This window comes from Bemisia tabaci, chromosome 6 (genome assembly GCF_918797505.1).
Source record: "Bemisia tabaci chromosome 6, PGI_BMITA_v3".
Lineage (NCBI taxonomy): Eukaryota > Metazoa > Arthropoda > Insecta > Hemiptera > Aleyrodidae > Bemisia > Bemisia tabaci.
Window position 1 is genome coordinate 11,611,375 of NC_092798.1, and position 26,417 is coordinate 11,637,791.

Consider the following 26,417-nt stretch of genomic DNA (forward strand, 5'->3'; position numbering starts at 1 on the left):
TAGTTGCATGTTAGGTTTGAACCTAACTTCGAATATTTCTTCTCTCGTTTCACGCTTCGCCCACTATTGAAATACCAAGTTTATCACTTAAAAAAGCATCTTAGTTGGTCTACATCGCGTTATTTTGTTTATAATATTTATTTCTATTAAAAGAGGAAGTTGTAAGGGATATTCTCCACTGACTCCGACTTCAAACGGGGTAATGGAAAATGACTCAATCAATTTTTTGAAGGAGAAAAAGACTAGAATAATAATTAAACTGCTTCACTTGGATAAAACGAGAGCCTAAAATATTAGTTTCCTATTGGAAAATGTAGTGATTATCCAATCCTCTGCTCATGATGCTTTCAGTTTTTTTTTTTTTTTTTTTTTGCTGAAATGTGGTGTTTAATCATGGCTTGCAGTGACACAGATCTCCGGAAGTTGGGGGCGCGGAGCCCTTTTTAGTAATTTTAAACAATGTAATTTAATGAGCGTAATTTTTTTAATGTAAACTTGGTGATGCCATGACACCACAACCTCGCCTGAGCGCCGAGTAAAAACTTTTTCTACAGGCTCGTCTCATCAATTTTCATTTTATCCACAGGTCGATGAAATCTCCATGTTCTCGCAAAAACAGACAAATAAGCCTACGCCTAGGAGGCTATTTTCAATTTCGCGAAATTTGCTTTATTTCCAAAACACGAAAGTTATAGGAGAACCTTCGGTGCGCAGAAAGTGTCATTTTTCCCGATAAAATAGCGGTAAATCCCTATTATCCCGTGAGAGAGCGGTAACTCCTACTATTTAGTGCAAATCGGCACCAGTTTCTGTTGATTTCAACAGCAGCCGTGATGTTTTAAGAAAGCTGTATTTTTCCGTTGATGTAAGATGTCTAATACATTATTAAAGTTCGGAGGGGCCTTAAAACTTCACTGATCTGTATGATTCCATGATTAAAATGCGACTCGATGCCTCTCGGAGCCAACTCATTATAACTAGGTTGTGAGTGATACTACACTGCCGTGCTAAGGAGGAACGCCGTATGAACATTCGAGAGTTGCCAAATTTCCTTTGATAAAATGTTTATATATGAGGAAAGTTATGAATATTTTTCCTTGAAATTTTCAGGAACTTTAGATCAAAATACAAAAAATATTCCCCGAAAAATTGGAATAAAAATATTCATGAGTTTACCAGGAAATTCGTATTTTATCGAAGAAAATTTGGCAACGCCTTATGGCACATTCGGCGGTTTTCCTTAGCATGGCAGTACAGGACTCGGTTCAAAATTAATTATATTTCCAGCGCGTAGGTTTCGATTGTCATCATTTCATCAAGCGCAATTTCATTTTTTGTTTCAGAGGAGCAGCTTCGCTTGTTGGAGACAGTCGGGTTCAGCCACGATGGATGCACCAACTACCTGTCGCAGGAACTCATCAAGGGTGATGAGATCAAAGCGGACTGGCAGCATCGTAATAATCTCATTCATTTGCCCGCTTTTAATCTAGTTCCTATTGTTCACCTCAGCAAAAGCCAAGCTGCCGTAACCATGAATTAAAACGGCTTGATAGTAATTAATTAAATACTTGACGTTCGTCCGGGCATTTTTAACTGGTTGAATCGTGAGGTTGGATAAAACTTTTAGATGCACTACACTGAAAAAACATTCTCGGTGTTTTTACCAAGGTCCGTCGGTACCTTTACCATCTCACTTCTTTACCAATTATTGGTAATTTTACCAAGACAGACTGGTAAGCTTACCTAAAAACCGGTATTTTTACTGTTTTTTTCAGGTAAGAATACCACTTTTATTGGTAATCAATTCCCGGTAACTTTGCCATTTTATCTCAGTAATTCTACCACAGTTGATAAAAAATATTGGCGTTTTTACCAAGGTCCAGTAAAATTACCGGGAAAGTTCAATAATTTTACCGAGATTTCTCGGTAAAATTACCAATTCCATAAATGGTAATTTTACCAAGAAAAAACTGGGATCAAATAAAACCCTGGGTTCTTGATAATTTTACCCTTATCTTAGTTAATACACCGAGATTTTTTTTTCAGTGTACATTTTGCCGATAGGAACTACACATTGAGGCTCAGTTTAGAATTAATTTGAGCTCCATTAGCTCCCCTACGGACAGTAGTGTTCTTACGGCTGAGCCAGATGTTGTATGTCCTGATTGCAAAATTTAGTCCGAATTGCGTCCCCTGCAATCCCTAGACACAGCGTAAAATTCGCACATCAATGGACAAATGCAGAGATGTACAGTGGAATTTCTGAAATGCCCGAGAAATTTCACAATTTGGGTATCAAAAAAAGTTCTGGGAAACTATTTTTTTCCAAAAAAAAACCCCTCAAATCGTTCGCCAAGTTTCACAATTGCCTACAAACTGCTATCCTTGGCCAAATGAATTTAAAAAAAAAAAAAAAAAAACCCCTCAGAACCGTACGAAAATTAACACGACCAGGATGACAAGTCTCCTTAGATTTCCCTGCACTGAAAAAAAAAGAGTCTTAAATTTGCCGCCGAGAAGTATTTCTTCTTAAATCAAGAATTTTGCTGGTTAGTATAAGCTACTTTTTTTTGCTTAACCCAAGCATTATTTTTCTTGAATCAAAAAAAGTCAGCTTAAAGCAAGATAAAGAAAATTCTTGACGGCAAATTCAAGAATTATCATGCTTGATCCAAGCTACTTTTTTTTTCAGTGTGACTTTTTCTGAATAATTTCCAGACTTTACAGTGTTTCACTTCCGCGTGATTTCTCTTAAAAAGTATTTTCGCTGATTATTTTATACATTGTCACTTTCGATGAAAAGGATTGCGATGATTTGACAACAGCAGAGAAAATTTCAAGGTTTCGCACCACAATGCTCTGAATTTTCCAAGGCTTTTCGGGGTTGGAAAAGCTTCTCTTACTTTTCAGGAGCTAACTCCCCTACCAGAACCGTCCATAAATGATCGAACTTCCCGACCTTGAACGCTATATTACATGCCTCCCAAGCTTCCTGCCGCTCAGTGGATCGAGTCATGAGGAAAGGCCGGGCAAAATTTGGAAACTTTAAACGCTCATAACTCCGATTATACAAAGTTTTGAGGTTCTAAAAGTGGTCCCGGTGGTTTTCTCGTGAAATTTTCAACTAGAACGACCCCGTGAAATTCAAAATAAGACGAAATTAACCTCAAAATTTGCAGTTTTAGTGAAAAAGTTCATGTCCGACCGCTCTAATTGACTCGATCCACTATGCGCCGGTAGATAGATATACCTTCCTTGCTCCTTCCGTTCTTCAATCATCAAAAGCCTGTTTGAATCATTGATGAAACCTCGCCTTATTGTTCCATTTCATCCTCCGTGAATGAGACATCGCCACAAAATAAAATGAAACTACTCCAAGACACCGCGCTCCCTCAAAATACTTTTCGCTCGAAGTGTGCTTTATTGACCCCTGTCACGGAATTATATTTTCTTTCCCGAGTTTTTTACGACTTCTAGGACGCGATCGGCCGTTTCCTATCGCTCATCGACCAGAAATAAAAGCGCGTCCTCATAAAAAGAAAGGGCATTAAATTACAAATTTCATTTATTTCGTCATTTTCATAACTATCGGACCGCCCGATTGATCGGGAGCCGCCGCGACATGCACAGATCAGTGTTAAGGTGATTCGTCAAGCTCAAGTGACGTGGTCGAACTGGCATGCGATATATCGCATCTTTTAGGTCAAAAATCTCGGCGGATTTTGAATTTTCAGCAAAAATAGGACGATAGCCCCTGCGCATGAGCCTGAAGAATCATTCTAAACCCAAAAATCGGCAAAATTTAGAGAAATGAAAGCAGGATAGTGTTTGGAAAAAAACCTCGCATTCGATTCAACTATCGATTTCGGTATCGAATGCGAGGTTTTTTTCCAAACACTATCCTGCTTTCATTTCTCTGAATTTTGCCGATTTTAAGGTTTAGAATGATTCTTTAGGCTCATGCGCAGGGGCTATCGTCCTTTTCTTTACTGAAAATTCAAAATCTGCCGAGATTTTTGACCTAAAAGATGCGCTATATCGCATGCCAGTTCGACCACTTCTTTTGAGCTTGACGAATCACCTTAAGGCAGTTCGCTAAAAGTCTACGTCCGCTGAAACTGTTCTCTTCAAAGTGTTAAGGTTAAAGATTTCAATCCTTCGAGGATTTTGCAACCTTGAAGTGGGCGATGTTCAGCGGAAGAAAACAGAGTTCCGGAGCGTTCTGGATTTTTTCTTAACCGTCAAAAACCTAATTTTCTGCAAAAAAATATGTAGAATGCGAAACGCGGTCTTTAAGTTAGCTTCGGATGAACCATTCAACCAATGAGCCTGTTGCGAACTTCATCTAGAGCAATAAGAAGAGTTGTTTCTTATAGCTCTTATAGGTCCTGTTCTCCTAATTTCAGCAGTGCAATCGAATGACTTGGAAGTTAATTTCGGAGCTAGACCCTGTTTTTAGCGCGATGACAATTAGCAAATTATGTTTTGGACATGAAATTTGTCAAACGATAACGAGTTTCCGGCGTGCAATAGGCCTGTTAGAAACTTCAGCTAGAGCAAAATGATGAGCAGTTTCTTGTAGAAATGGCTCAAAAATCATGATGAGCGCATCGGGCAAGTCTGAAATACACTCTTAAATTCACAGACTGCGTAAAAAATATTCGCTTTTTACAGCTGCCCGCTTCAAAATCGATATTACGGTACATTTAAACATTTCGAAGGAGGAGTCGTTCCATCCAACCCTTGCGCACCAAGATGCTACACAATATTCAACATAGCTGATGCTTCCACACGCTAATCGTCAGGAAGCACTATGGTCTTTATCAAAGCAAGGAAAATGTTTTTGGTGAACATAAACACGCCGGTTGATGAAATCCAGTCTCAACACTTAAGTTTTGGTGGAATGGCGACGGCCATGTTGAATAATGCGTAGCATCCTAATGCAGAAGGGTTGGATGGAACGACTCCTCTTACGAGATATTTACCTGCGTCATGGTATCGTTTTAGAAGCGAGAGGCTTAAAAAACGCATTCGACGGTGAAACTACCAAACCACGTATCTCGTTTGCAGTGTTTAAAAATCTACGCTCGCATTTTATTTTTTTGAAGTAGACCAAATCAATATCATTCCTTGAAATTTTCACAGAATTTTTTCCGCACGAAGAGGAAAAGTCACAGAAATTTTCAAGACTGGACATTAAGTAGTTTTTCATTTAAAAAATAAAGTATGACAGGAAGTCTGCGACGTCGCAAACCGAGATACGTGGTTTGGTAGTTTCACCGTCGATATATCTTACGCAGGCTGTGAAGTTGGGAGTGTATTCCACAGACTTTTTTATGCGTTCATCGTAATTTTGGAGCTATTTCCTATGACACTAGAAAAAAAACCACATTGGATCTGGAGTCCAGACTCTTGAAAACATTGACAAGAGAAAATACTCTTGATTCAATCAGATTTTTGCTTAAATCAAAAGGAAATCCGCTCAAATTAAGAGGCTTGGTTCTTGATTTAAGCAAAAATCTGATTGAATTAAGATTATTTGGACTGCATTTTGCAATTTGGAGCTATAAATTCTGGCGCATCTGAAAAAACACTTATGTGCATGGGGGAACTAATGGCACAAACGTTGTTTTTAAACCGGGCCGGAATTTATAGTTCCTAATTGCAAAATATAGTCCATTTGTTCTTGTCGATGTTTTTAAGAGTCTAGACTCTAGATCCAATGTGGTTTTTTTTTTTCAGTGAAGGTAAATCTCTCTTTTTGCTCTAGCTGATGTTTGAGACGGGCACGCAGAACTGGTGCGCCGAAAGCCAAAACGCTAACACAGTTCACGATGAAGATCGTGTCCGGTTCCGAGAGAAACCCGACATCGCGCCAGGAAACTGCGAAACTGCTCGTGCCATTCCGCAGGGAAATGAATACGGGATGGACCGCAACGCGTGAATTTTCATCCGCCCTTCCGCGATCTACCCTCTGGCTGTTTTCATTGCGAAATTCTTCCGCGTACCCCGGTCAGATCAAAAACGTGCTCAGGTTGAGTACGAGTGGCATAAGCGTCCAACAAAAAGGAACTAAGTTGTATCTAGAGGATAGTTACAGAAACTGAGAGACGCAGTGTCTGTCAAAGTGTCAGCAGAAACTGACTTTTCCGGGTTTCTACATTCGTGAAAATACATAGACTATATATTGAGAAAATACGGGATGAAAAGTAATGACTTCAGGGTTTTTCGATCCGCTTCAGCTTTGCGACACGGAAAAAAATGTGAGTGGGGTGCTACCAGAATTAGCCGGGTTGCAACCACAGTTAATTGGAAATGTCCATATCATCCAACTACTCCGTACATCTTTTTCCTCCGTCGGCGCAACACGTAAGAATCCGCCACTTCCGTGAACGTTTCCTTGGCTTAAAGACCATTTTATTCTTCCCCTCATAATCTCCCAATTTTCCCAGATGCTCTATGGCCTCCCGATTTTACAGAATCTTTCAAGCTTCCACATTTCCACGCGCCTGCCGCCTTTCCACATATTTCTCATCGGCTTATTTATAAAATGTCCGACAAATTTCAAAAAGGATGACCTTTTTCTTCCGTTCCCCTTAAACCTTCGGCCGTTAATAATTTGCTCTCCTTTCAAATTTTCGAGGGCATAATCAGGTAGTTTCTGCAACTCTGTGGACACTGGACACTCCAATCCACAAACTTCGAGGGGTCAACAAATTCCCCGCTTTTCATCGACAGGCAAAATGACCTTAGTCGATAGAACTAAAAATAGAGTCATCGCCCTGGTAAAAATTAGCAGTAGAATCTGTGTTCCGAAATACCATAGACCTACAGCCGGCTGTAAGATTTCCAATAGCTTCTATAGCCGGCTACACAATTTCTTATAGTCTTTTATAGCTAATGGCGATTAAGCAACAGCCAGGCGATAAAGTGTATGCTGAACGTTACTAATTACGAATGCTAGGACTTACAATTAGTGAGTTTTTGGACCACTGCTCTCTTTTTGAGCCGTAGTATCTAGATTATTTTGCGAGGAAAGCTCCGTACTTTTGATGGATGCCTGCCATTCCTGATATATTAGAGCGCCTTCAGTCTCGTATGATACTGTGCAATTCTGGCTGGTGTGAAATAGTTGCTTCAAGCGCCGGGGCACACTGCGGCGCGGCAGGCGGGCAGCCAGCGCGAAACGCGCATTGGCGCCTACAAACCTAACAGGGATACTTCACGCGTTGCGCAATGCGTGAAGTATCTCTGTTAGGTTTGCAGGCGCCAGTGCGTCGCCGCTCCGCTTTGTGTTAGGCTCTAATATTTAATCTCGTGGAGTCAGCGTTGTTCAACTCATGACTTTGAAATGTTTGCACATCCTGTATAGATTATTCTCATTTTAATTGATGAGAAAAAATGTATTAAAGGAAAATATGATGTGTGTTTTGTAAATATTAAGGTGGTTCCGTATCTAACTTAATGATTTCCGAAGCACACACATTTCTACACCACTTCTTATAGCCTTTTATAATCGATGGCGAAAAAGCAACAGCCAGGCGATAAAGTGTAAAGCCCGGCGATAGGAACTATAGCCCGGCTGCATAATTTTTTATCGCTTCGTATAGCCCGGCCGTATGATTTTCTCCGCATTCTACAGCCAGCTATATGATTTTCTGTAGCTTTCTTTAGCCGGCTATAAAAATTCCTATGGGTTTTTGAAACGCAGCTCTTATCGCCAATTTTTACCAGGGCGGCGATGGAGAGCAGAAAATTGTATTACCCATCCACATTTTGGGGGCGAACGACACTAAAAAATCGTCGTTTCCCAAACGAAGAACCCGGAGTTGCCACAGACTTAAGAAAATGAAATTCCCTGATTTCCCTGACACATTTTGGTGAAATCCCCTGAGAATTGAAGATGTGACGGGTGGTTAAGAAGGCACAATTGAAAATAGTTTTCAGGCATTTGTTGATCGAAACCTCAAACCCATTCTAGATAGCAGATGAAGGTGATTCAACTTTTCCCTGAAATTTTCATCACTTTCCCTGACATTTCCCAGCTTTCCCTGACTTTTTGAATTCCCTGACATTTTCCGGTTTTCCCTGACTGTGGCAACCTTCAGGAACACTGGAAGAAAAAAAACACATTGGATCTAGAGTCCAGACTCTTGAAAACATTGACAAGAAAAAATACTCGGAAAAAAATCGGATTTTTGCTTGAATCAAAACGAAATCCGCTTCAATTAAGAAGCTGGGTTATTGATTTAATCTAGATTCTGATTGAATCAAGAGTACTTTTTCTTGTCGATGTTTTTAAGAGTCTGGACTCTAATGTATTTTTTTCCAGTGAACGTAATCCCATTCCAAGGTTGCCAAACTTATACAAAAAATTAGGGGATAACCCCTATCACTTTCTTCCGTGTTTTCACAGATCCGCGGTCACAAACTGACCTTCCTTCCTAATTTGCGTCCCGAGTCGCGTAAAAAAACGAGCTCGTTCGAAGACCGTGACGATACGTACGCAGCTTTCGGCGAGCGACCCCGAACGGAGTCTGGCGTGACTCTCGACATTTTTACGTGCCATAAAAGCTCTATTAAAGTTCCGCGGTAGTTGTGTGTGCGATGATGGTCCCCCCTACCCCTTTCTTGGGGGGTGGATTATGATAAGGGGTAAGGAAAAAAGCTCACGACGGAAGTTCGAACCCCACTCCCCACCCCATCTACCCCCATCGTCGCACACTGGATCTAGTCAATCAGAGAGGTCGAACATGAAATGTTTAACAAAAACTGCAAATGCAGTTAAATTCGTCACAGTTGGAATTTCAAGAGGTGCTTGAAGAATAAAATTTCACGATAAAACAGGGTTGCCACAAAAATTTGGAAATGATTTTCCCTGACTTTTTCAGGTTTTCCCTGACGAAAAATGGAGAAATTCCCTGACCTTTGAGAACGCGCGCCATGATCGCACAGCCAAATTTACACCTTGCTAGCTACCACCGCACTAATATAGCGTCTCATTTGAAACACGCTTAAGCTAAGGAGTCAGAAATTAATTGTAGAACATTTGGCAATGCTTAACTCTTGAATGCATTGCGACATATGCCACTTCATCGCAATTTATATTGCGTTCAAAACGAAAAAAAGAAAGATTTTAAGCAATTCGTGAAAATTGTCAATTTTTCCCTGACTTTTGGCTGTTTATGGTCAATCCCTGACTTTTCCAGGTTTTCCAGAGCACTTTTTTCCCTTTGACTTTTCCAGATTTTCCCTGAATTCCCTGACCGTGGCAACCCTGATAAAACCAATGAAACCACAATTAGAACTTCGAAGTTTTATTTAAAAGGAGTTATAAGCGTTTAAAGTTTCCACATTTTGTCCGACCTCTCCTATTGACTCGATCCGCTGTGCGTCGTGCCGCCGTTCTTCAGGTCAGGCGTGGCAGATATCGCTGCTCTCCCGCTTCCTCGGTTCTCTCTGTCTCTCTCACACACTTCTCGCTTTCGGAAGAAAAACAGCGACAAATTTTCTTAAATTTCTAAAGTTCTGGTACATTCAAGGTTGTCGTTCATTCTATCTCTCTTCCGCGCTAACCCTCATTCCTCTGACACCCTGCTTTCGCAAAACGGAAAAGAAACAAGGCGACAAGTTTTTGTAATTTCCAAAAATTCCTGACCTTCTAAGGTTGTCCTCGTCTTTCTACTGTGTTTTCTCGAGCACGCTCGGACTTTTCTAAAGTTCTCAGCCTTATTGATACCCCTGTTATTATTTTTATGAACGAGTGGCTAATCTGTAGAATGATCCATACATCGACAGTGAAACTGCGCCAGACCATGTACCTCGTTTGCGGTGTTTAAAAATCTCCGCTCCCAAAATATTTTTCTGAAGGACGACAAATCAATATTATTTCTTGAAGGTTTCGCAGAATTTTCTTCGCACCGTGAAGAAAAATGACAGAAGTTCCCAAGAATTGACGTTAGACAGTTTTCCGAGTAAAAAAAAAGAAGTATGAAACAGGAAGTCTGCAAAGTTGCAAACAGAGATACGTAGTCTAGTAGTGTCACCGTCGCAACATTCAGTTCATCTTCTTTTCAGAAAATTTACCAGGGAAGTGCTAAATTGCAGGAAGGTAGAGAAAACTTACGTGTTTAAAGGCAGATGTTAGCGCGACTTCAGCGGATGAAACACGAGCCCTGCAACAGAAAGTCAATCGTTAAAATCTAGAACTCGAGTACAACGAAACGTAGCGTTTGTCTCCAATTCAATGGCTAGGCACAACACGTCCCACGCGACGACACTGATGTCGCCTCGCAGGGCCGGATTAAGGGGGTGGCCACATGGGCCGCGGCCCATGGCGGCAAATCTAGGGGGCGGCAAATTTTGCAATTTTTTCAAATGTAGGTATAAAAAAAATCGGATTAAGAAAAAAAAATTACAAACGAGAAAAGGCTACAAAATCTCGCATTTCCTGAGAGTATAGTAATTTCAAATTTTGTCGTCTTTCGGTGATACAAGAGACAGCAGTTTTAATTAGTCGAGTTAAGAGAGAAACCAAACACACATTTTGGCCGGCGCGACTGAAAGAGAAATGATGACGAGGACTTGAGATGAAAAGGAGAAGCCCTCGACGCGGCGGTCGGCATGTAACACATATTAGCGCCTACAAGACTGCACGAATACTTCTCGCATTGCATCAAACACAGTGCGGTCAGCGTGAAACGGATAGCGCCTACAAGATTGCATGAATACTTCACGCATTGCGTCAAACACAGTGCGATCAGCGTGAAACGCATAGCGCCTACAAGACTGCGTGAATACTTCACGCATTGCGCCAAACACGGTGCGGTCGACGCGGCGTGGCGGCAGAAGTTAAAATCATTAAACCAAATTTTGTGTTTGTTCTTTCATAATTTTTTCGTTCATTTCTTATGGATGGAAGGCCTTGTCCATTAGAGATAGGTTTACGAAACTTGACTTTTGCGCATAGTTCCATGACCGTTTGCTAGTAGTGTTGACAGGGCTTTCCCAAAAAATCAAGAGTGGCGGTAGCCACCCCGGTCGAGGAAAATGACGTCCTACTAAAGTCCCGATTACAAACGGGTGGCCGACACTCTTAGTCACAGGCAACTCCCTTAATCTGAAAATTGATTCGATTTAGAATGGAATTCAGAGCAAACGGCGGCACGGATTCCAACGATCTTGGTGTCTATGGACGCAGCTAAGTTAGCCGGATGGCGTTTAAGGGTTTCATTAAGATCCATTGAGTTTTCAAAAACTTATAAGCACTTAATGACCCAAAACAAGGAAAATTTTACTTTTTACTTTGCCGGGAAATTTGAATTTCAAGAATCCAGGGTCCTGAGAAAGTCACTCAAACTCCGCGATAACGGTAAACCTTAGACCCATAAAAGTGGGTACCTAAAGAATCGTCATGTTACCGCGTCCATGGGTTTTTACAGTTTTGTAACATTCCTAGTGATCTTAAAGAGAAATTACGGAAAATACGACTAAACTGCCCGTCATGACCATCTTTAACAACAGATTTCTCGCTTACCCGGCCGCAGATCGTAATGGAGCCTATATAAAGGGCACTCCGTGAAGATGTGAGGATTTCATTTTGCCACATAAAAAAGCGCTTTATCTCACGGATAATCCAGCATCCGCTTACATCCTTCAAAATTTTAGCTATAATTTTTGAATTTAGAAAAAAACCAGTAATATAATGGTTCAACGCCATTGGTTCATTCTGTTCGTTCAGGTTCGTCCGAGTTTCGGGAACGAAATTCCTGTCGTCGTTATCAACCTCCATCTACTGCATTTATTTGTGAATAATGAACAGATTTAATTTAAAAGTTCAATTCATTTTAGATCCTAACTAATATTACACACTTATATTATTACGCCCACTTTTATCCCGATACACTACTTCATTGGTTTCTTAAAAATCTCAAGTGATTTCTGGTCGGTCGTTACCAACCTCTTTAACTAGTTGTGGATAGATTTTTGGATAAGAGTTTAATTCTTAGTAGATGCTAACTACTATATGTACGTACTCTTATTATTACGTCTCTCGTGTTCTACTGGAGCCCGATATACCTTAATTTCTCTTAAAATGTTCAAGTGATATCTTTATTTTATTGAACGATATGTGACAAAATTTTAAGTGAGGTTATGTCGTCATGTTTATGTCAGTACCTGACCGAAGCGATAGATGTAATTCCGGTAAATTACGTCAAAGAAATTACACCGAAATTGTGCCAAACTCTCCAAAGGAAGCAGCATTTACATCACAGAATGTATTCTCACTACTAAAGTCTAAAAATTGCTGGAATATGAGCCTCGGTCTTCACATGCGACTGTCACTGAACTTCGACCAAAATTTATTCGCTCTATATCTTGCCATCAACCTATGTGCTCTGGAGTGATTATGTTTCTCTGAAGTGTATGTTATTTACATTAAGAACATGTTTCCTTCATGATTTATCTTGGAATCCTCCTATCTCCTCTACCGTTCTTGTTACGCGCGGCTTGCGTACCTGAGTATGTGAGGCACAATTCCATCCCTTTACGGAACAGTTCAATCATAGGTCAACTGAATGTCACATAATCAAAGGTCTTTGACTGTGAGCATTTGCTCAAATTGGTTTCTTCTGAGTCTCTTTGATTTTGCGTCAGGAGTTGTTAGAAACATCATTTTGCCCAACTTTAGTAACAAGGTCTTTAATGAAAGGTATGTACTCGTATTATTCTCATAATTTCATAAGTTGATGATGAAAACACAACGAAGGCTTCATTTTCTTGCATCGATTACCGTGTGAAATGGGTGCGTCCATTCTTCCTCCGTACAAAAGCGTAACAGAATAAATTGCTTATCTGTTAAGAGGACTACAGTAGTAACATACGTAGGTGCCAGTTCCTACCTAGTTCCATTGGAATAAGTGCGATTGTGTCAATCAAGGCTGAATACAATTATATTAACAATTATCTTTTTATCCAGCCAGAAGTATGTCTTCATGATCCTTACTTTGTCTATGAGCCTTGCCTGATCGCATCAGCCCCAGTAAGTGAGAGGATATACCCACCTAAATCGGAATGGAAAGCTTTGTTTAAATCGCCGCCCCTCATTCTTGCTGCTTATGTGAGGGGATAATCTCCACCCTGTTAATGGATATTTAATCTCAGTTCTCTGTTTTAAATGAGGACCAGTTTGCTAGAGGGAGCCTCTGTGTCATTCACGTATTGAGTGTTTGTTTACATCAAGTCATAAGGTTATGTTTGCACCCACTTATTGCTATTTATACTTATTGCAAGATGTATGTTACTGAAGTATTATTCCATTTTGACCTAGCGAGTGCTTTCTAAGCTCAGCTCCCAGCATGTAATTACTCCAGTGAAACAGTGCACGTAAAATATCATGTGTTCGGAGTTCAGTATTGACCTACCTAGTTTCTACACCGTTAATCGTCCAAGGCTGAATGTGATTAGATCAATTGGTATCATTTATGAGAAGAAATGGAAAGCTCGCATATCACCTTCCATATATTAACTAAATGCTCTTATCAAGAGATTGCCGTTTCGGTTGATGTCTGTCAGTGAACCTTAAAAACTCAAGGAATTTAAGAGGTAAATTTTGCAATATTTTATCCTTAAAATGCCTGTATTACGACCAAATACTTTCTTCGTGGCTATTGCATTTTTTAAAATAACTTAAGGCACTACCTAGGTGGGCAAGTATATGATTTGACAAATTTTATGGTGAAGCGATATTATTCGAAATTAATCCAAGAGAAAGACAAGCTATTTCATTGCATGCGCAGGTATTTTTTCGCAATGGCCGATACTTAATAAGGTCAGTGAGAAATTCTCTTAATAGGTATTCATTGTCAGAACCGCAGCCTGATTGTCAAAATTGTGTGTTTCTCGGGTAGACATAGATGACATAGGTCAAAAGGCGGTACGTGATTGGTCGGCGCTATGTCTTGTCGCCTCTGATGGGTGGAACCCTAGACAAGCTAAAGGCATCTCTTAAGTTTCTGACAGTATGTTGTCCATTCCACCAGACAAAGGCACGATAAAGCAGCGATAAGACATATTTGATTAATAACGCTCCACCTTTTAACCAATGTCATCTGTGTCTACCTTTCAAACACAAACTTTCAACAATCAGGCTGCTGGCACCCTCAAGTTAGGAAGATCATCTTATGCGATAAGTATGCCTGTTGCCAAATTTTCAATGAGAAATTAAGTATTCAGGGGAAATGAAAATATTTCTCATTTCATTGCAATCATCGACAATTTTTCTTTTACAATGCTCCTTAGAGTATGGTGTACCTAGAGTCTGTAGGAACAAAGTTTGGATGTTTGGATGCTCTAAAGAATAATAATCCCAAAAGTCATGAAAATACCTAGCTGGTTTAAAGTCATGCCACACCAAATAGACTCATTTTGGTAAAATTTGTGCTCTACTACTTCATTCACTGGTTGTTTCATGAATAATTCATCATTCCATACAGAGTACCTATGATTTATAAGGCAACGCTCTCATGAATTTCCATTATCATCTGATAGGTTGCTGAGTGATGAAATTCAGTATCGAAAAACTTGCTGCTAGCATTAATACAAACATAGGTGCGCTTAAGAGGGATGATGTGCGTAGTTGAAACAAATGAGCAAAATTATTTTATCACTTGGAATAAGCTTACAGTGTAATGCCTATGACAATAAGTTATACTCTTTTTCCATTAATTTTCTCACGCAGGTAAATGACAACTCGATAGCTATTTAACCCCTCCCCCTCCCCTGTCACCCTTTTCCTGTGAGCCTTTCCAATAGGTATACTGATACATTTGACTACCTTAGGTAACCCCACTACTTTCAACTACCTATTTCCAGACTGTTCACAAAGTCAGTGGGTGCTATTAAAATTTCCGCTGAATGTGTTAGTGCTTTAGCAGATGTTGTTTACTTTCCATTCATTCAGGATTTTCAAATAGCCAATAGTACCTACTTAATATTTTATGGCCACACCTTTCTCCATCCAAAAACGAGCTGATATAAACTACAAAAACCCTCAAAAACATTTTCGGGCAAAAAATCCGGTCGAGGAAATTGTCGTGTTACATCTTATTAACCAAAAAAATTCCCTTTCACCCCTCCAAGAAGGTTGATAAAACTAAGTAAGTAACTATGAGATGGCAAAAAGCTCTCTTAAATTCTCAGGGTCCATCAAGGCCACATATGTCCAAAAACTCTATGCAAAAACTTACTCTATATGGTTTAAAAAAAAAGAAACAAAAAATAATCCCTTAACAATAAGAAAATTTAAAAAAAAAACAAAAACAAAAACCGATTATGTGGTTCACAGATATGTACATAAATCCTTCGAATGAACTTGAAATCACAAAATCGGTCGAGAAAATTTAAATGAATTTTCTCCTTCAATTATGAGTTCCGCAACAAGCACGACTCGCTTGAAGCTTTCCATACACGAGCCGCAAGAAACTAATTTCTTCTTTCTTACCTACTGATTGTGAGGAGAGCGGGAGCATTTACTTTTTCCTTCATTTATACAGGATGCAACAAGCATGACTCTTGCGTTTGCAGAAACCCTTTCATTAAGGAGATCGCGAGAGCCTTTACCGCGTTCATTTCCAAAAGGGATTACTCCAGAATTTCATGCATTTTAATAATTTAAACGATTCATCTGTTCTTCTCTTCTCTCCTTCTGTCCATTGACAGAGATACACAATTTTTCCGACTCACTGACGCGACCGGCTCGATGCGTAAACAAGTGTGGATTACCTCTAAGGTATAAAAAAAAAAAAAAAAAAAAAAAAAAAAAAAAAAAAAAAAAAAAAAAAAAAAAAAAAATCAGAATAACACTTACATCACAGCATGGGTGTGAGTTTTCTTATATCGAAACTTAATTCAATTTCTTTAAGTAACTCCTCTTGTCAAATGGGACCCATTTCGTGAAAATGAAAAAAAAGGAAAAGTAAACGAAAACTTTTAGCCTTCTCACCATCCAAATCATATGGTAAGCTTACAGTAAAAGCAACCATGATTTAGATGCAGCGAAGTTAATCGAAAGAGTCTGAAATGTACCTATGTGGTAAAATGGGTCCACTGGTAAAACTGAAGCTGGCGTCAGGGATAAGAAGGCATCGTTTCACTGAGAGCATCGAGCCGGTCGCGTCAGTGAGTCGGAAAAATTGTGTATCTCTGTCAATGGACAGAAGGAGAGAAGAGAAGAACAGATGAATCGTTTAAATTATTAAAATGCATGAAATTCTGGAGTAATCCCTTTTGGAAATGAACGCGGTAAAGGCTCTCGCGATCTCCTTAATGAAAGGGTTTCTGCAAACGCAAGAGTCATGCTTGTTGCATCCTGTATAAATGAAGGAAAAAGTAAATGCTCCCGCTCTCCTCACAATCAGTAGGTAAGAAAGAAGAAATTAGTTTCTTGCGGCTCGTGTATGGAAAGCTTCAAGCGAGTCGTGCTTGTTGCGGAACTCATAATTGAAGGAGAAAATTCATTTAAATTTTCTCGACCGATTTTGTGATTTCAAGTTCATTCGAAGGATTTATGTACATATCTGTGAACCACATAATCGGTTTTTGTTTTTGTTTTTTTTTTTAAATTTTCTTATTGTTAAGGGATTATTTTTTGTTTCTTTTTTTTTAAACCATATAGAGTAAGTTTTTGCATAGAGTTTTTGGACATATGTGGCCTTGATGGACCCTGAGAATTTAAGAGAGCTTTTTGCCATCTCATAGTTACTTACTTAGTTTTATCAACCTTCTTGGAGGGGTGAAAGGGAATTTTTTTGGTTAATAAGATGTAACACGACAATTTCCTCGACCGGATTTTTTGCCCGAAAATGTTTTTGAGGGTTTTTGTAGTTTTATGTTCAACACGAGTAAACGCGTCTTATGCACCCCACCCCCGCTGAAACGTTCACTTGATGGTTTTTATTGATGTTTCAAAACGAATGAGAAGGGGGCGGCAAAATACAGGCGGCTCATGGCGGCAAGTAGGAAAATCCGGCCCTGCTCCAAAATCGACCGACGATTTTGAAGTTGTTTTTCTATGACACTCCTAACGGCTAACTTGAGAAGTTCTGAGATCTTCACTAATCTTGGACTGCATGTAGTGATACAATTTTTTTACTTCTTTTGAAGAAGGAGTCTACTACTTAGGGAAGGAATATAGGAACCTTTCGTGCCGAGAAACTCGGCATTTAGTTATGGGCGCCACGCAGCTCAGAGAAGAGATTCACTGACATTTTGGCATGAAAACGCCCGGAAATTTTAAACTAAACAGTGATTTCGAGTGTTTGAAGTCTAAAATTCAATTCCAAGCAACGTGATTTAGAGAAAAATCTGTTTAATTTTTGGTCTGCCGTGTTTAGGGTACATAACTGTGGCGTTAAAGTGCAACTTCACGCTGCAATACACACATTAAGAAAAAAACAACTCGTTATTATTTCTTGAAATTTTCACTTGGTTATTCTTATAACACTGTCATGATTCTGTCGTGAAATTTTCAAGCTTCACTATTCGTCGGTGGTTTTTTTTTTTTTCATTCACTTACTTTTAACTTACCTACTTTACTTTTTTACTTTTACCTTAAACGGATGTGTTAAACCGCTTTAATTAATTTCTGTGTTCTTGGATTTCAGCCATCGGGCTCTCTATATTTTCTACAAAAATTTGCTTAAATCAGCATGATTTTTCGGTTGGTTAATGTTCAAAAGGCAAAAACGTTTATTTACATTCCTTCGCTTTCAATCTTTGCAGGGATGCAAAATCTATCCATCTCTTGCGCACTGGTCTGCCTGATCATTTTGGGATGCTCAGCCCTTGTGGGAGCCTTCGGCATCCTCAAACACCAAATTAGTGCGGTTCTAGTCACAGGAGTCATGTACTTGCTGGCAGGTAAGTTGTTCACATTTTCAAAGATAAATGCTCATTTAGTGAGCAAAAAAGTACCAAAATGGATGAGAAAATAACAAGACCATTTCAAAAAGTATTTCCAACAAATTAGCCCTTTCGCTAACTCGTTTCAAAAAATAAAAACTTGTTTTTTCGCACACGAGTGAACATGAAGAAGTAAACAAGAGACGAAATAAAACGCCGAGAGAAAAATCGATTCGTTGTTTGAGGGGCCTGGAAGACACGGCGCATACGTGCAGCTTTGAAAAATTATATTTACGATTGATGATACGAATGATATTAACGATTTCAAGTAAAAAAACTAGTCCTAATACATATTCTGTGAAAAACTGGCTCCCAAATTCCAATTTTAAAGCATCAAACAGTCAGTTCGAACTTTCTTTCTGCCATAAAGATCCGTATAGTTTCGGAACTTCTGGCACTTCTGGCAGGCACTTGGCTCTGTCGCATCTCTGGACTACCGGGCTGTGGGAAAACGCCGTATGAACATTCGAGAGTTGCCAAACCTCCGATAAAATGTTTACTTCGGAGGGAAGTTACGCACACAGAAAAAAATAGATGGTGCTGACGACAAAACCTTCTGTTCACAGGGCTCCTGCAGTTTCTTTGTTACACTTACAGAATTTTTCTGTTGTGAGAACAGAACTTCAGTCGTAGGAAGAGAACAGAAAAATTCTGTAAGTGTAACAAAGAAACTGCAGGAGCCCTGCGAACAGAAGGTTTAGTCGTCAGCACCATCTATTTTTTTCTGAGCATATTTTTCCTCGAAATTTTTAGATACTTTATAATGGACTGTGAACAATGCAGTCTGAAAAGTTGGAAGAAAGATACTCATAACTTTCCCAAAAAATTCGCAATTTATCAAAAGAAACTTGGCAACGCCTGAAGGCTTATACGGCGTTTTTCCTAGTCACGGTAGTAGAGGAACCCTAGCGATACTAATGCACATTTCGTATTTCTGTTGCAGCAACGTTCGCGCTGTTCACGCTGACGATCATCCACTTCAAGCGAGAGCAGGTGAAGACGCGCTCCGAGTGTCTCTCGGGGGGCGGCGCGGGGGTGGGGCCGCCGGGGAGCACGGGGGCGGCGGCCCTCCTGGGGGACGGCGTGGTGGCCGGCGCGGGGCCCGTCCTGGAGCCGGGCTACGCTCGCGTCTGGGCCGACCTCCACCGGGCCCGGCTCCTGAGCCACGGCTGGAGCCTGGACCTCGGCTGGGCCGGTCTCGCCCTCTGCGTCCTCACCTCGGTCCTCTGGATCCTCCTCTCCAAGATCATGCGATACAACCCCATCAACGCCACGTGAACCCTAAGTCCCTGACAAATAAACTCGTGAATAATACGTGAAATTGTAAACGCTAATTATAGGGTTGAGATGTGCCATAGGCGGATCCAGGGGAGGGCCGTAGGGGGTACACTGGATATAAAAACACACACATTGGATCTAGAGTCCGGACTCTTAAAAACATCGCCAAGGAAAAATACTCTTGATTCAATCGGATTTTAGCTTAAATCAAAAACCAAGCCTCTTAATTTGAGCGGATTTCCTTTTGATTTAAGCAAAAATCACACACTTCCAGAAGGGGAGTTCCTCGGTCTTGGGAGGGGTGGGGGACCTCTCTTAGAAAACTTTAAAGATTTTCTTGTTTTAATAGTAATTTTGAGCTATTATTGTAATAATATTTATCAAACTAGAATTCCAGAGATGTCAGAAATGTCACTACACTGGGGAAAAAAAACACATTGGATCTAGAGCCCAGACTCTTGAAAACATCGCCAAGAAAAAATACTCTTGATTCAATCGGATTTTAGCTTAAATCAAGAACCAAGCCTCTTAATTTGAGTGGATTTCCTTTTGATTTAAGCAAAAATCTGATTGAATCAAGAGTATTTTTTCTTGTCAATGTTTTCAAGAGTCTGGACTCTAGATCCGATGTGGTTTTTTTTTCCAGTGTAGTTACATTTCTGACATCCCTGGAATTTTAGTTTGATAAATATTCATACAATAATAGCTCAAAATTACTCATATAACAAGAAAATCTTTAAAGTTTTCTAATAAGGTCCCCCAACCCCTCCCAAGACCGAGGAACTCCTCTTCTGGAAGTGTGTACATCTGTGGCCCCCCCCCCTTTCAAAAAAAAAAAAAAAATTTCCCAGTTCCGCTGATGGCTTCTTCTAGAAGTTGGCAGCCCTGTTTTTTCTTCGCTTGGATTCAATTTAAATAATCGATTCTCGCGAGAAAGCCTACTTCGATAAATGTATACATTCATTGATTCACAAAAGATAAACGAAAATACGCGTGTGTTTCCAAACGGGGAGAGACACCAGATCCTGCAAATGCCGCTTTAAGTATGTACAATTCGAGGTTTTTGCGTTGGATTTTAAAGTTAAGCTACTTTTAAGCTTATTTTAGCTATTTTTAAGCTATTTATTTTGCTACTTCTCCTTTTGTAAATTATAATATAAGCTGTTAAACACACTTAGGGTTACGAAAGTGGAAAACTGAACAAATGTTATGCTGGGCTTAGCTGCGAATTTCAAGTGCTTGGCAATCATATTAATAAAGATGTTCGAGTTTCATTATGACTTTTTTTATTTTTCTACAATTGTCTGGAGACGGTGTACAGCGCCCGTCCTACCCACAAACGGGGGGTTTCACAGAGGCTCATGAGATTGTTAACGAATTGTATACAAAAATGGTTGAAAAATTAAATAATTAGTGCCCGATTCAGAGCCCCAGTTTGAGCGTAAGACAGGCGCTTACACCTGGACCTTAAACCACCGGCAAGGGACCGGATTGAAGTCGGAGGAAGAATGCGAAAAATTCATCGGGGCAAAAAGTGGTCGCAATGGCAGCCTCACAATTCTCCCAGTCTTAGAAATATACTCACTTCGCAGATAGGTCAAAAAGATGCCCTGAGCCGATAAATTTAAAAAATTAGCGCCTATTCTATTTATTTCATCTATATACTTGAGGAAAGAAGTTATTTCTTGTACAAGTGGTACCTGGAGAATGGAGATCTTCTCAGCCGATTCTCACTATTTATTTGGGGGAGGGGGGGGGGGGATATCCCAAGATTTCGGCCGCAGAGAGTGATGGAGAATAATGACCCTCATTCGGTGCATGTATCGACGGTGAAACTGCAAAAATGCGTACCTCAATTGTTGAGTTTCAAAATCCTCGCTCCTTTTTTATTTTTTAAAAGGAGACATCTTGGCTTAAAATTTTTGCAAAATATTTTTCACGTGGAGAGGGAAAATCGCCAAAGTTCTCAAAGAATGAGGTATAGTAGTTCTTGATGTAGAAAATGCAATATAGTGGGTAGTCTGTAACGCCACGAACTGAGATGCGTTTCTGCCATTTCACCATTCTACCGGGCTGAGGAAGCTGCGCCACTTGAGGCCTCAGACGTTGCCATATTCCCTTCAATAAAAAACGGATTTAAGGGGAAACTTGCGAATATATTTCTTCACATTTTCAGAAAATTTAGTTCGCAATTTAATCCACAAAATCTAAAAATTTTAAAGGAAAACATGTATAACTTTTCTCAAAAGAACATGTTTTATCCGCAGAAATTTGGCAACACTCGAATGTTCAAACGGCGTTCTTCCTTCGCGAGGTAGCATTGATTTGAGGTCTATTCTAAACTCTGAAGGAGGAAGATAGATGTTTCTTCTCCTCACCTCTCCAGCACTGTTTCTTTAAAAAAAAAAAAAAAAAAAAAAAAAAAGGTGACAAGAGAATGAATCAGCTGACAAACGAAAATGCACAGGCATGGGAAGGGGGGAGGGAAAGCAGATGCTTCAAAAAGATTGAAAATAAAAAAGAAACGAAACTCGATAGAAAGTTTACGGTTATTTTTAGCAACTTTCCACTTTGTGTGATAAATTCGAATATTTTTTAAAGTTTTCTCAGTGAACAATTTTCCTAGTTCCTCACCAGAAGCTGCCCTTCTTTCAAGGTATAGACTCAAAAAATTGTTAAGTAGCCAACTTTGGTTGGGCGGGCTAAAATATTTGTGGGATAATTATTTGTGTGTCCTCAGATCCGCAATAAAAATTACTTAATGAAACAACTAAATTATAATTACCAGACATAGTTATTTATTCCCTGACAGGGAGATGAGAGAAATGAAGAGGAATAAATAAGGAACCCTCTATTATGGCAGAAAGATGGGTTGGATTTACAGTGGCAGTCAAATGTAAAGAAGCGATAGGTGCCTATGAAGGTGTTATAGATGAGGTCAACTGTGGGAGACAAACATTGACCCTTTCTGATGTGATCAAGGATGGTAAGCCGTACAAGTCGTACAAATTGATCATCAAAGCTCACGATATTGAAAATGTCATCATCATCAAAGAAGCAAAACAAATGATCCACTATGATGCAAGAAAAATTTTAAGCAAGCGCACGCAAAACTGTCCTGTAGACCAGTTCCCGATGAACAAATCGAAGCAGTCTTTCCCTGCTCCAAAGTATAACAAAATCAATTGCTTTGCTTTAAACAGAAATGACAGAACTTACAAAAAACCATTTGTTGATCAAGATTTAGTGTGCTCCAACTCGCACACTGTTCCTGAGTTATCAAGCCAAGATTTTGATTTCCAAAAGAGTTTGGTATTGTTTGACAAGGAATCAAGTGAAAAGGATTTCATCAACAACCATTGTCCAGACATTATACGACAAGCAGAGAGATCTCAGATATACCACCCTAGAGGGAATTCAGACAAACGAGAAATTATTTTGAGTTCTACCAAAGCTGAGAAGTTCATAAGTCGTGACAACTTGATGGTTTCTAAAATGGCACCTTTACCCAGTCCTATCAGATACTCAAAGACCTCTTTGAATACTTTAAAAAGTGAAGATAACCAAAGTTCAAACCTTCGCCAAATACTGGTTAGCTCGCCTGGAGCAAAGGAGTACGTCACCAATGATGGTCTTATCATCCCCAGTATAACTTCAGACCTACGCCGACGGCTAATCGACATGGCTGAAGACCAAGGCCTGTCATTTGAACGGCAAAACGAGATGATAGGTCACGCTGCATGCGAGCTAGTGTTGCAACTTCTTGACAAATCACTCAAGTTCAATCTGTCCAACAGCCAATGGCAGCGAGTTGTCGTAATGTGTGGCTCTCACAGACAAGGAGCCATTGGAATAAACTGTGCCCGACAGTTAACTGCCCATGGTTTGAATGTGTTTGTCTACCTCATGGAACCATCAAAGTTTATTTCACAAGTTGCACATGAGCTGGCTCTGTATCGATTAACCAACAACAACACTATCCTCGATATTTCTGAGTTACCAACCACTGGTGTGGGGCTGATCGTTATTGCTTTGGCAGACGAACACACCGTTCAGCTTCCACCGCCCATCTCATTATGGATCCAGCAAAATCAGGCGATTCTACTGGCTCTGGATCCCCCGCCTGACGGAACACCTGGCTTAGTGGTTCACTACTCCATCCTACCGGCACTTCCCTTGACACACTCACCAAATAATGGACATCTGTTTCTAGCTAATATTAACATTCCCCAGCAGATCTTCACCAATGTCGGAATTTACTACAAATCTCCATTTGGAATGAAGTCAACGATTGCACTACATGATTACAGCCATAAATGCTGAACACAATGATCTTTTGCGAGTGATTGAAAAAAATCAGTCGTTAGGATCTTAAAGCATTACTTTACTACCTATAATTTTTGCAGTTTGTTTTTACCAAGAACACGTCTATTCTAAAAAGTAGTTTGTAAGTTTTAGCAGCTTCATGTTAAATTTTAAGTCTGAGATAGATGATGTAAAGTAGAGGATATTTTAGTGATAAGGAAAATGTGAGTTCAAGAAAGCACAAATGTGATGATTTTTTGATACAATTAATTAAAATATAAAAGGGAACAAGAGAAAAACTTATTTTTAAACTTAGTTTACATTTTTTTTTTCAAGCTCAATTAAAAGTGAAAGCATATTGCAGTTGACATGCATGTAATAAGTGCAACAGTCCAGATTGAGAAGACAGACTAAACCTTGAAATTTAAATGAATTTAACAGATAGGTATACTGATCATACCCGATTACTCACAATGCATCAAGGGTTTTGTGATGTGTTCGATAACAGTCAAATGGAATTTTAAAGAAATAGAATACCTGATTCAATCAGATAAGAAATAAATTCAAAATCTGAGTTTATATCATCAAAATCTGAAATCAATTGAAAAACAACTTAGATGCACAATTGCACACATTAGGGAACTAGTAAAAAAATTTTATCATTACACATGATATGATCATGTTATTAATAAGTGGATAAAATCACTAACGATTTCACACTGAAATTTTCTTAATGATTTCTTAGCCAGTTTAAATTTTGAACCAACCAAGAGTCCATTCTTTTTCTATCTGAACCTAAAGTATGCAGGATACAGCTATGTCAAGATGACACAATTGGGAGATTCATTAGTAAATCTGAAACACAAGAAATCAAGAGTTCGAAGATTCTTGGTAACTTTCTGTGATCGGACAACGTTACATTTCCATCACAAAAAATTGAAGGGAAGCAATTCAACAATTTTGGCCCTAGAAAAATTCAACTGAGAGGATGATTGGATTGGATAGGTAATTTATGAAAGATACTCAATTATATATGGTTCCTAAGAATAAAAGTTTCAAGGTTTAATTCCTAAGACTTCAACCTGAATTGAATCACTTAGTTCCAGCCCCCTTTCACAAGGAATTGATATTATACTTATAGCATAAGTATGGACTATTTCTCTGACTTGTAAGCGTGAGAGATGCGCCCTCAGAATGTTTGGTCAGTTAGAATCTGTTGCAATTAGAACAGAAATAGTTCTAGGACTGGGAACTGCTAGGATAAATGAGAAATATAAGTCATCTATGACATAAGATGAACAAGTCAAGCCTCAGTCCTGCTAAATGGCTATCGCTATAATATTAAGCAGATGGAACTGTGCATCAGTCAGATGCAAGACCTTCCAAGCTTTACCTTAACAGCTCATAAACAAAGCTCCTTGAGCGGGTAAGTAAAAGGGCCGCTCTTCTCCATTAAAGTTGTGTTCAATCTGGGATTGTCAGCAGCAACGGCTCAAATTCTAGACTACATCAGAGAACTCAAACTTGACTCCTACTAGAAGCTCAAGTAGATTATGACAGCTTATCCACCTAACCAATACCACAGTGAGTAGACAGAGGCTCGGAAGGCTTGGAGAAGAGTTCAAGTATTGTATGAGTGATAAGCACAGGACTTGGAGCTACCATCAGTACCTCATCGCTAGCACGGAGAGCCACTACAAGACGGAGGAAACCATTACTAAATCAACCTCTCCTCAGAGAGAATAATTCCATCGTTCACTGTGAGTACTCTCCAAGCTGTGACAGAATGACTTACTAAGGCACAAAGTTAAACTTGGAACTCCTTAGAAAGAGACAAGACGGTGAAAGAGCGATGGATGAGACCATAAGATGGGGCTCAGTGAACAACCAAAGAGGACATGTCAAATAAGTTCATGAAGTTTAGATGAAAGAAGAGCATTGCAGGGAGGTAAAAGGGTTCCCTGGTAATCATCATACGAGTCGAGGAGATGAAATAAGGTGATAAAAAAGTGGTAATGGAGCGATTTCAGACGAACAATGCAAGTTGAGGTTAGACAGACAGATGTGTACCCACACCAAACAAAGGAAGAAAATCTTACCGGGTGGAACAGAAGATCCTTCAAGTTTTAGAAATCAACCGGCTGCTACAAGTCGGAGGAGGTCACTGAGTAACTTTCAAACGATGTTATGTCTTTTAAGAAATTTTTCGACGTAAAGTTCAGACTTTCAGACACCGGGTTTCAGAGAAAAAGAGCGAATGAAATGACAATGATTCACCGACGCACGCACACTCGCACACAACACGTTTTTCTTACGGACGAATCTGCGCTCTGCGCATGTCACGCGCCAAAATGAGAAATCACGCGCGAAATACAAAATGACGGGCTTGAAAACAGCGAGCGCTTCAGGGCCGAGCGGGCGGGAGGGGTCATACGGTCATATGAGGTGACGTATTTCTGTTACCAAATGAGCTGAAATTAAGCAAAGTATGATTTGTGTGCACAATTTTTTGCTATTAGAAATTTGAAAATAGTCATTTTTAGTATGATGAGTCTAACTGAACTGGAAGGAATGATTGTAGGAAAACAAAAAGGAGTTAGTTACCTACTTAACTATTTGATAGACTTCCCTGTTGTTTTTTAGTATGCGCAATGATGCTTGATGTAAATAAAGTTTTTCTCTTATTTTCTCCAAATTTTCGATGAGAACTCGTCATTAAATGACATTGACCGAAACAATCTTGTTCCCTGCCTGATATCCTAATTTTTTTCACGAGGAGGGGGGGGGGGGGATGGGCAGAATCTCTGATGACAACAACTAGATTCTGCTAATTTTCTTCGCAATTCAGGGGGAAAACTACATTTTCACATCGA

At 39.6% G+C, this 26,417-nt stretch overlaps 3 protein-coding genes across 3 annotated transcripts in view; 2 read left to right on the top strand and 1 right to left on the bottom strand.

The window, feature by feature from the left end:
• LOC109038688 (uncharacterized) overlaps window positions 1-20,513 on the top strand; it is a 41,349-nt gene extending 20,836 nt beyond the window's left edge. The window contains exons 3-5 of the mRNA XM_019053840.2: window positions 1,344-1,454; window positions 17,782-17,919; window positions 18,905-20,513. Of these exons, the coding sequence (XP_018909385.2) occupies window positions 1,344-1,454; window positions 17,782-17,919; window positions 18,905-19,239 (584 nt within the window). The 3' untranslated portion in view covers window positions 19,240-20,513. The remainder of the gene's footprint in view (window positions 1-1,343; window positions 1,455-17,781; window positions 17,920-18,904) is intronic.
• Nasp (Nuclear autoantigenic sperm protein) overlaps window positions 1-25,845 on the bottom strand; it is a 50,849-nt gene extending 25,004 nt beyond the window's left edge. The window contains exons 1-2 of the mRNA XM_019053838.2: window positions 25,644-25,845; window positions 10,127-10,175 (exon numbers count right to left, since the gene is read on the bottom strand). The gene's annotated coding sequence lies outside the window, so the exon portion shown is untranslated. The remainder of the gene's footprint in view (window positions 1-10,126; window positions 10,176-25,643) is intronic.
• LOC109038687 (enhancer of mRNA-decapping protein 3) lies at window positions 22,096-23,562 on the top strand. The gene has a single exon (XM_019053839.2). It carries the CDS (start codon window positions 22,096-22,098, stop codon window positions 23,560-23,562), a length of 1,467 nt encoding a protein of 488 aa, XP_018909384.2.
• Window positions 25,846-26,417: the final 572 nt, after the last annotated feature.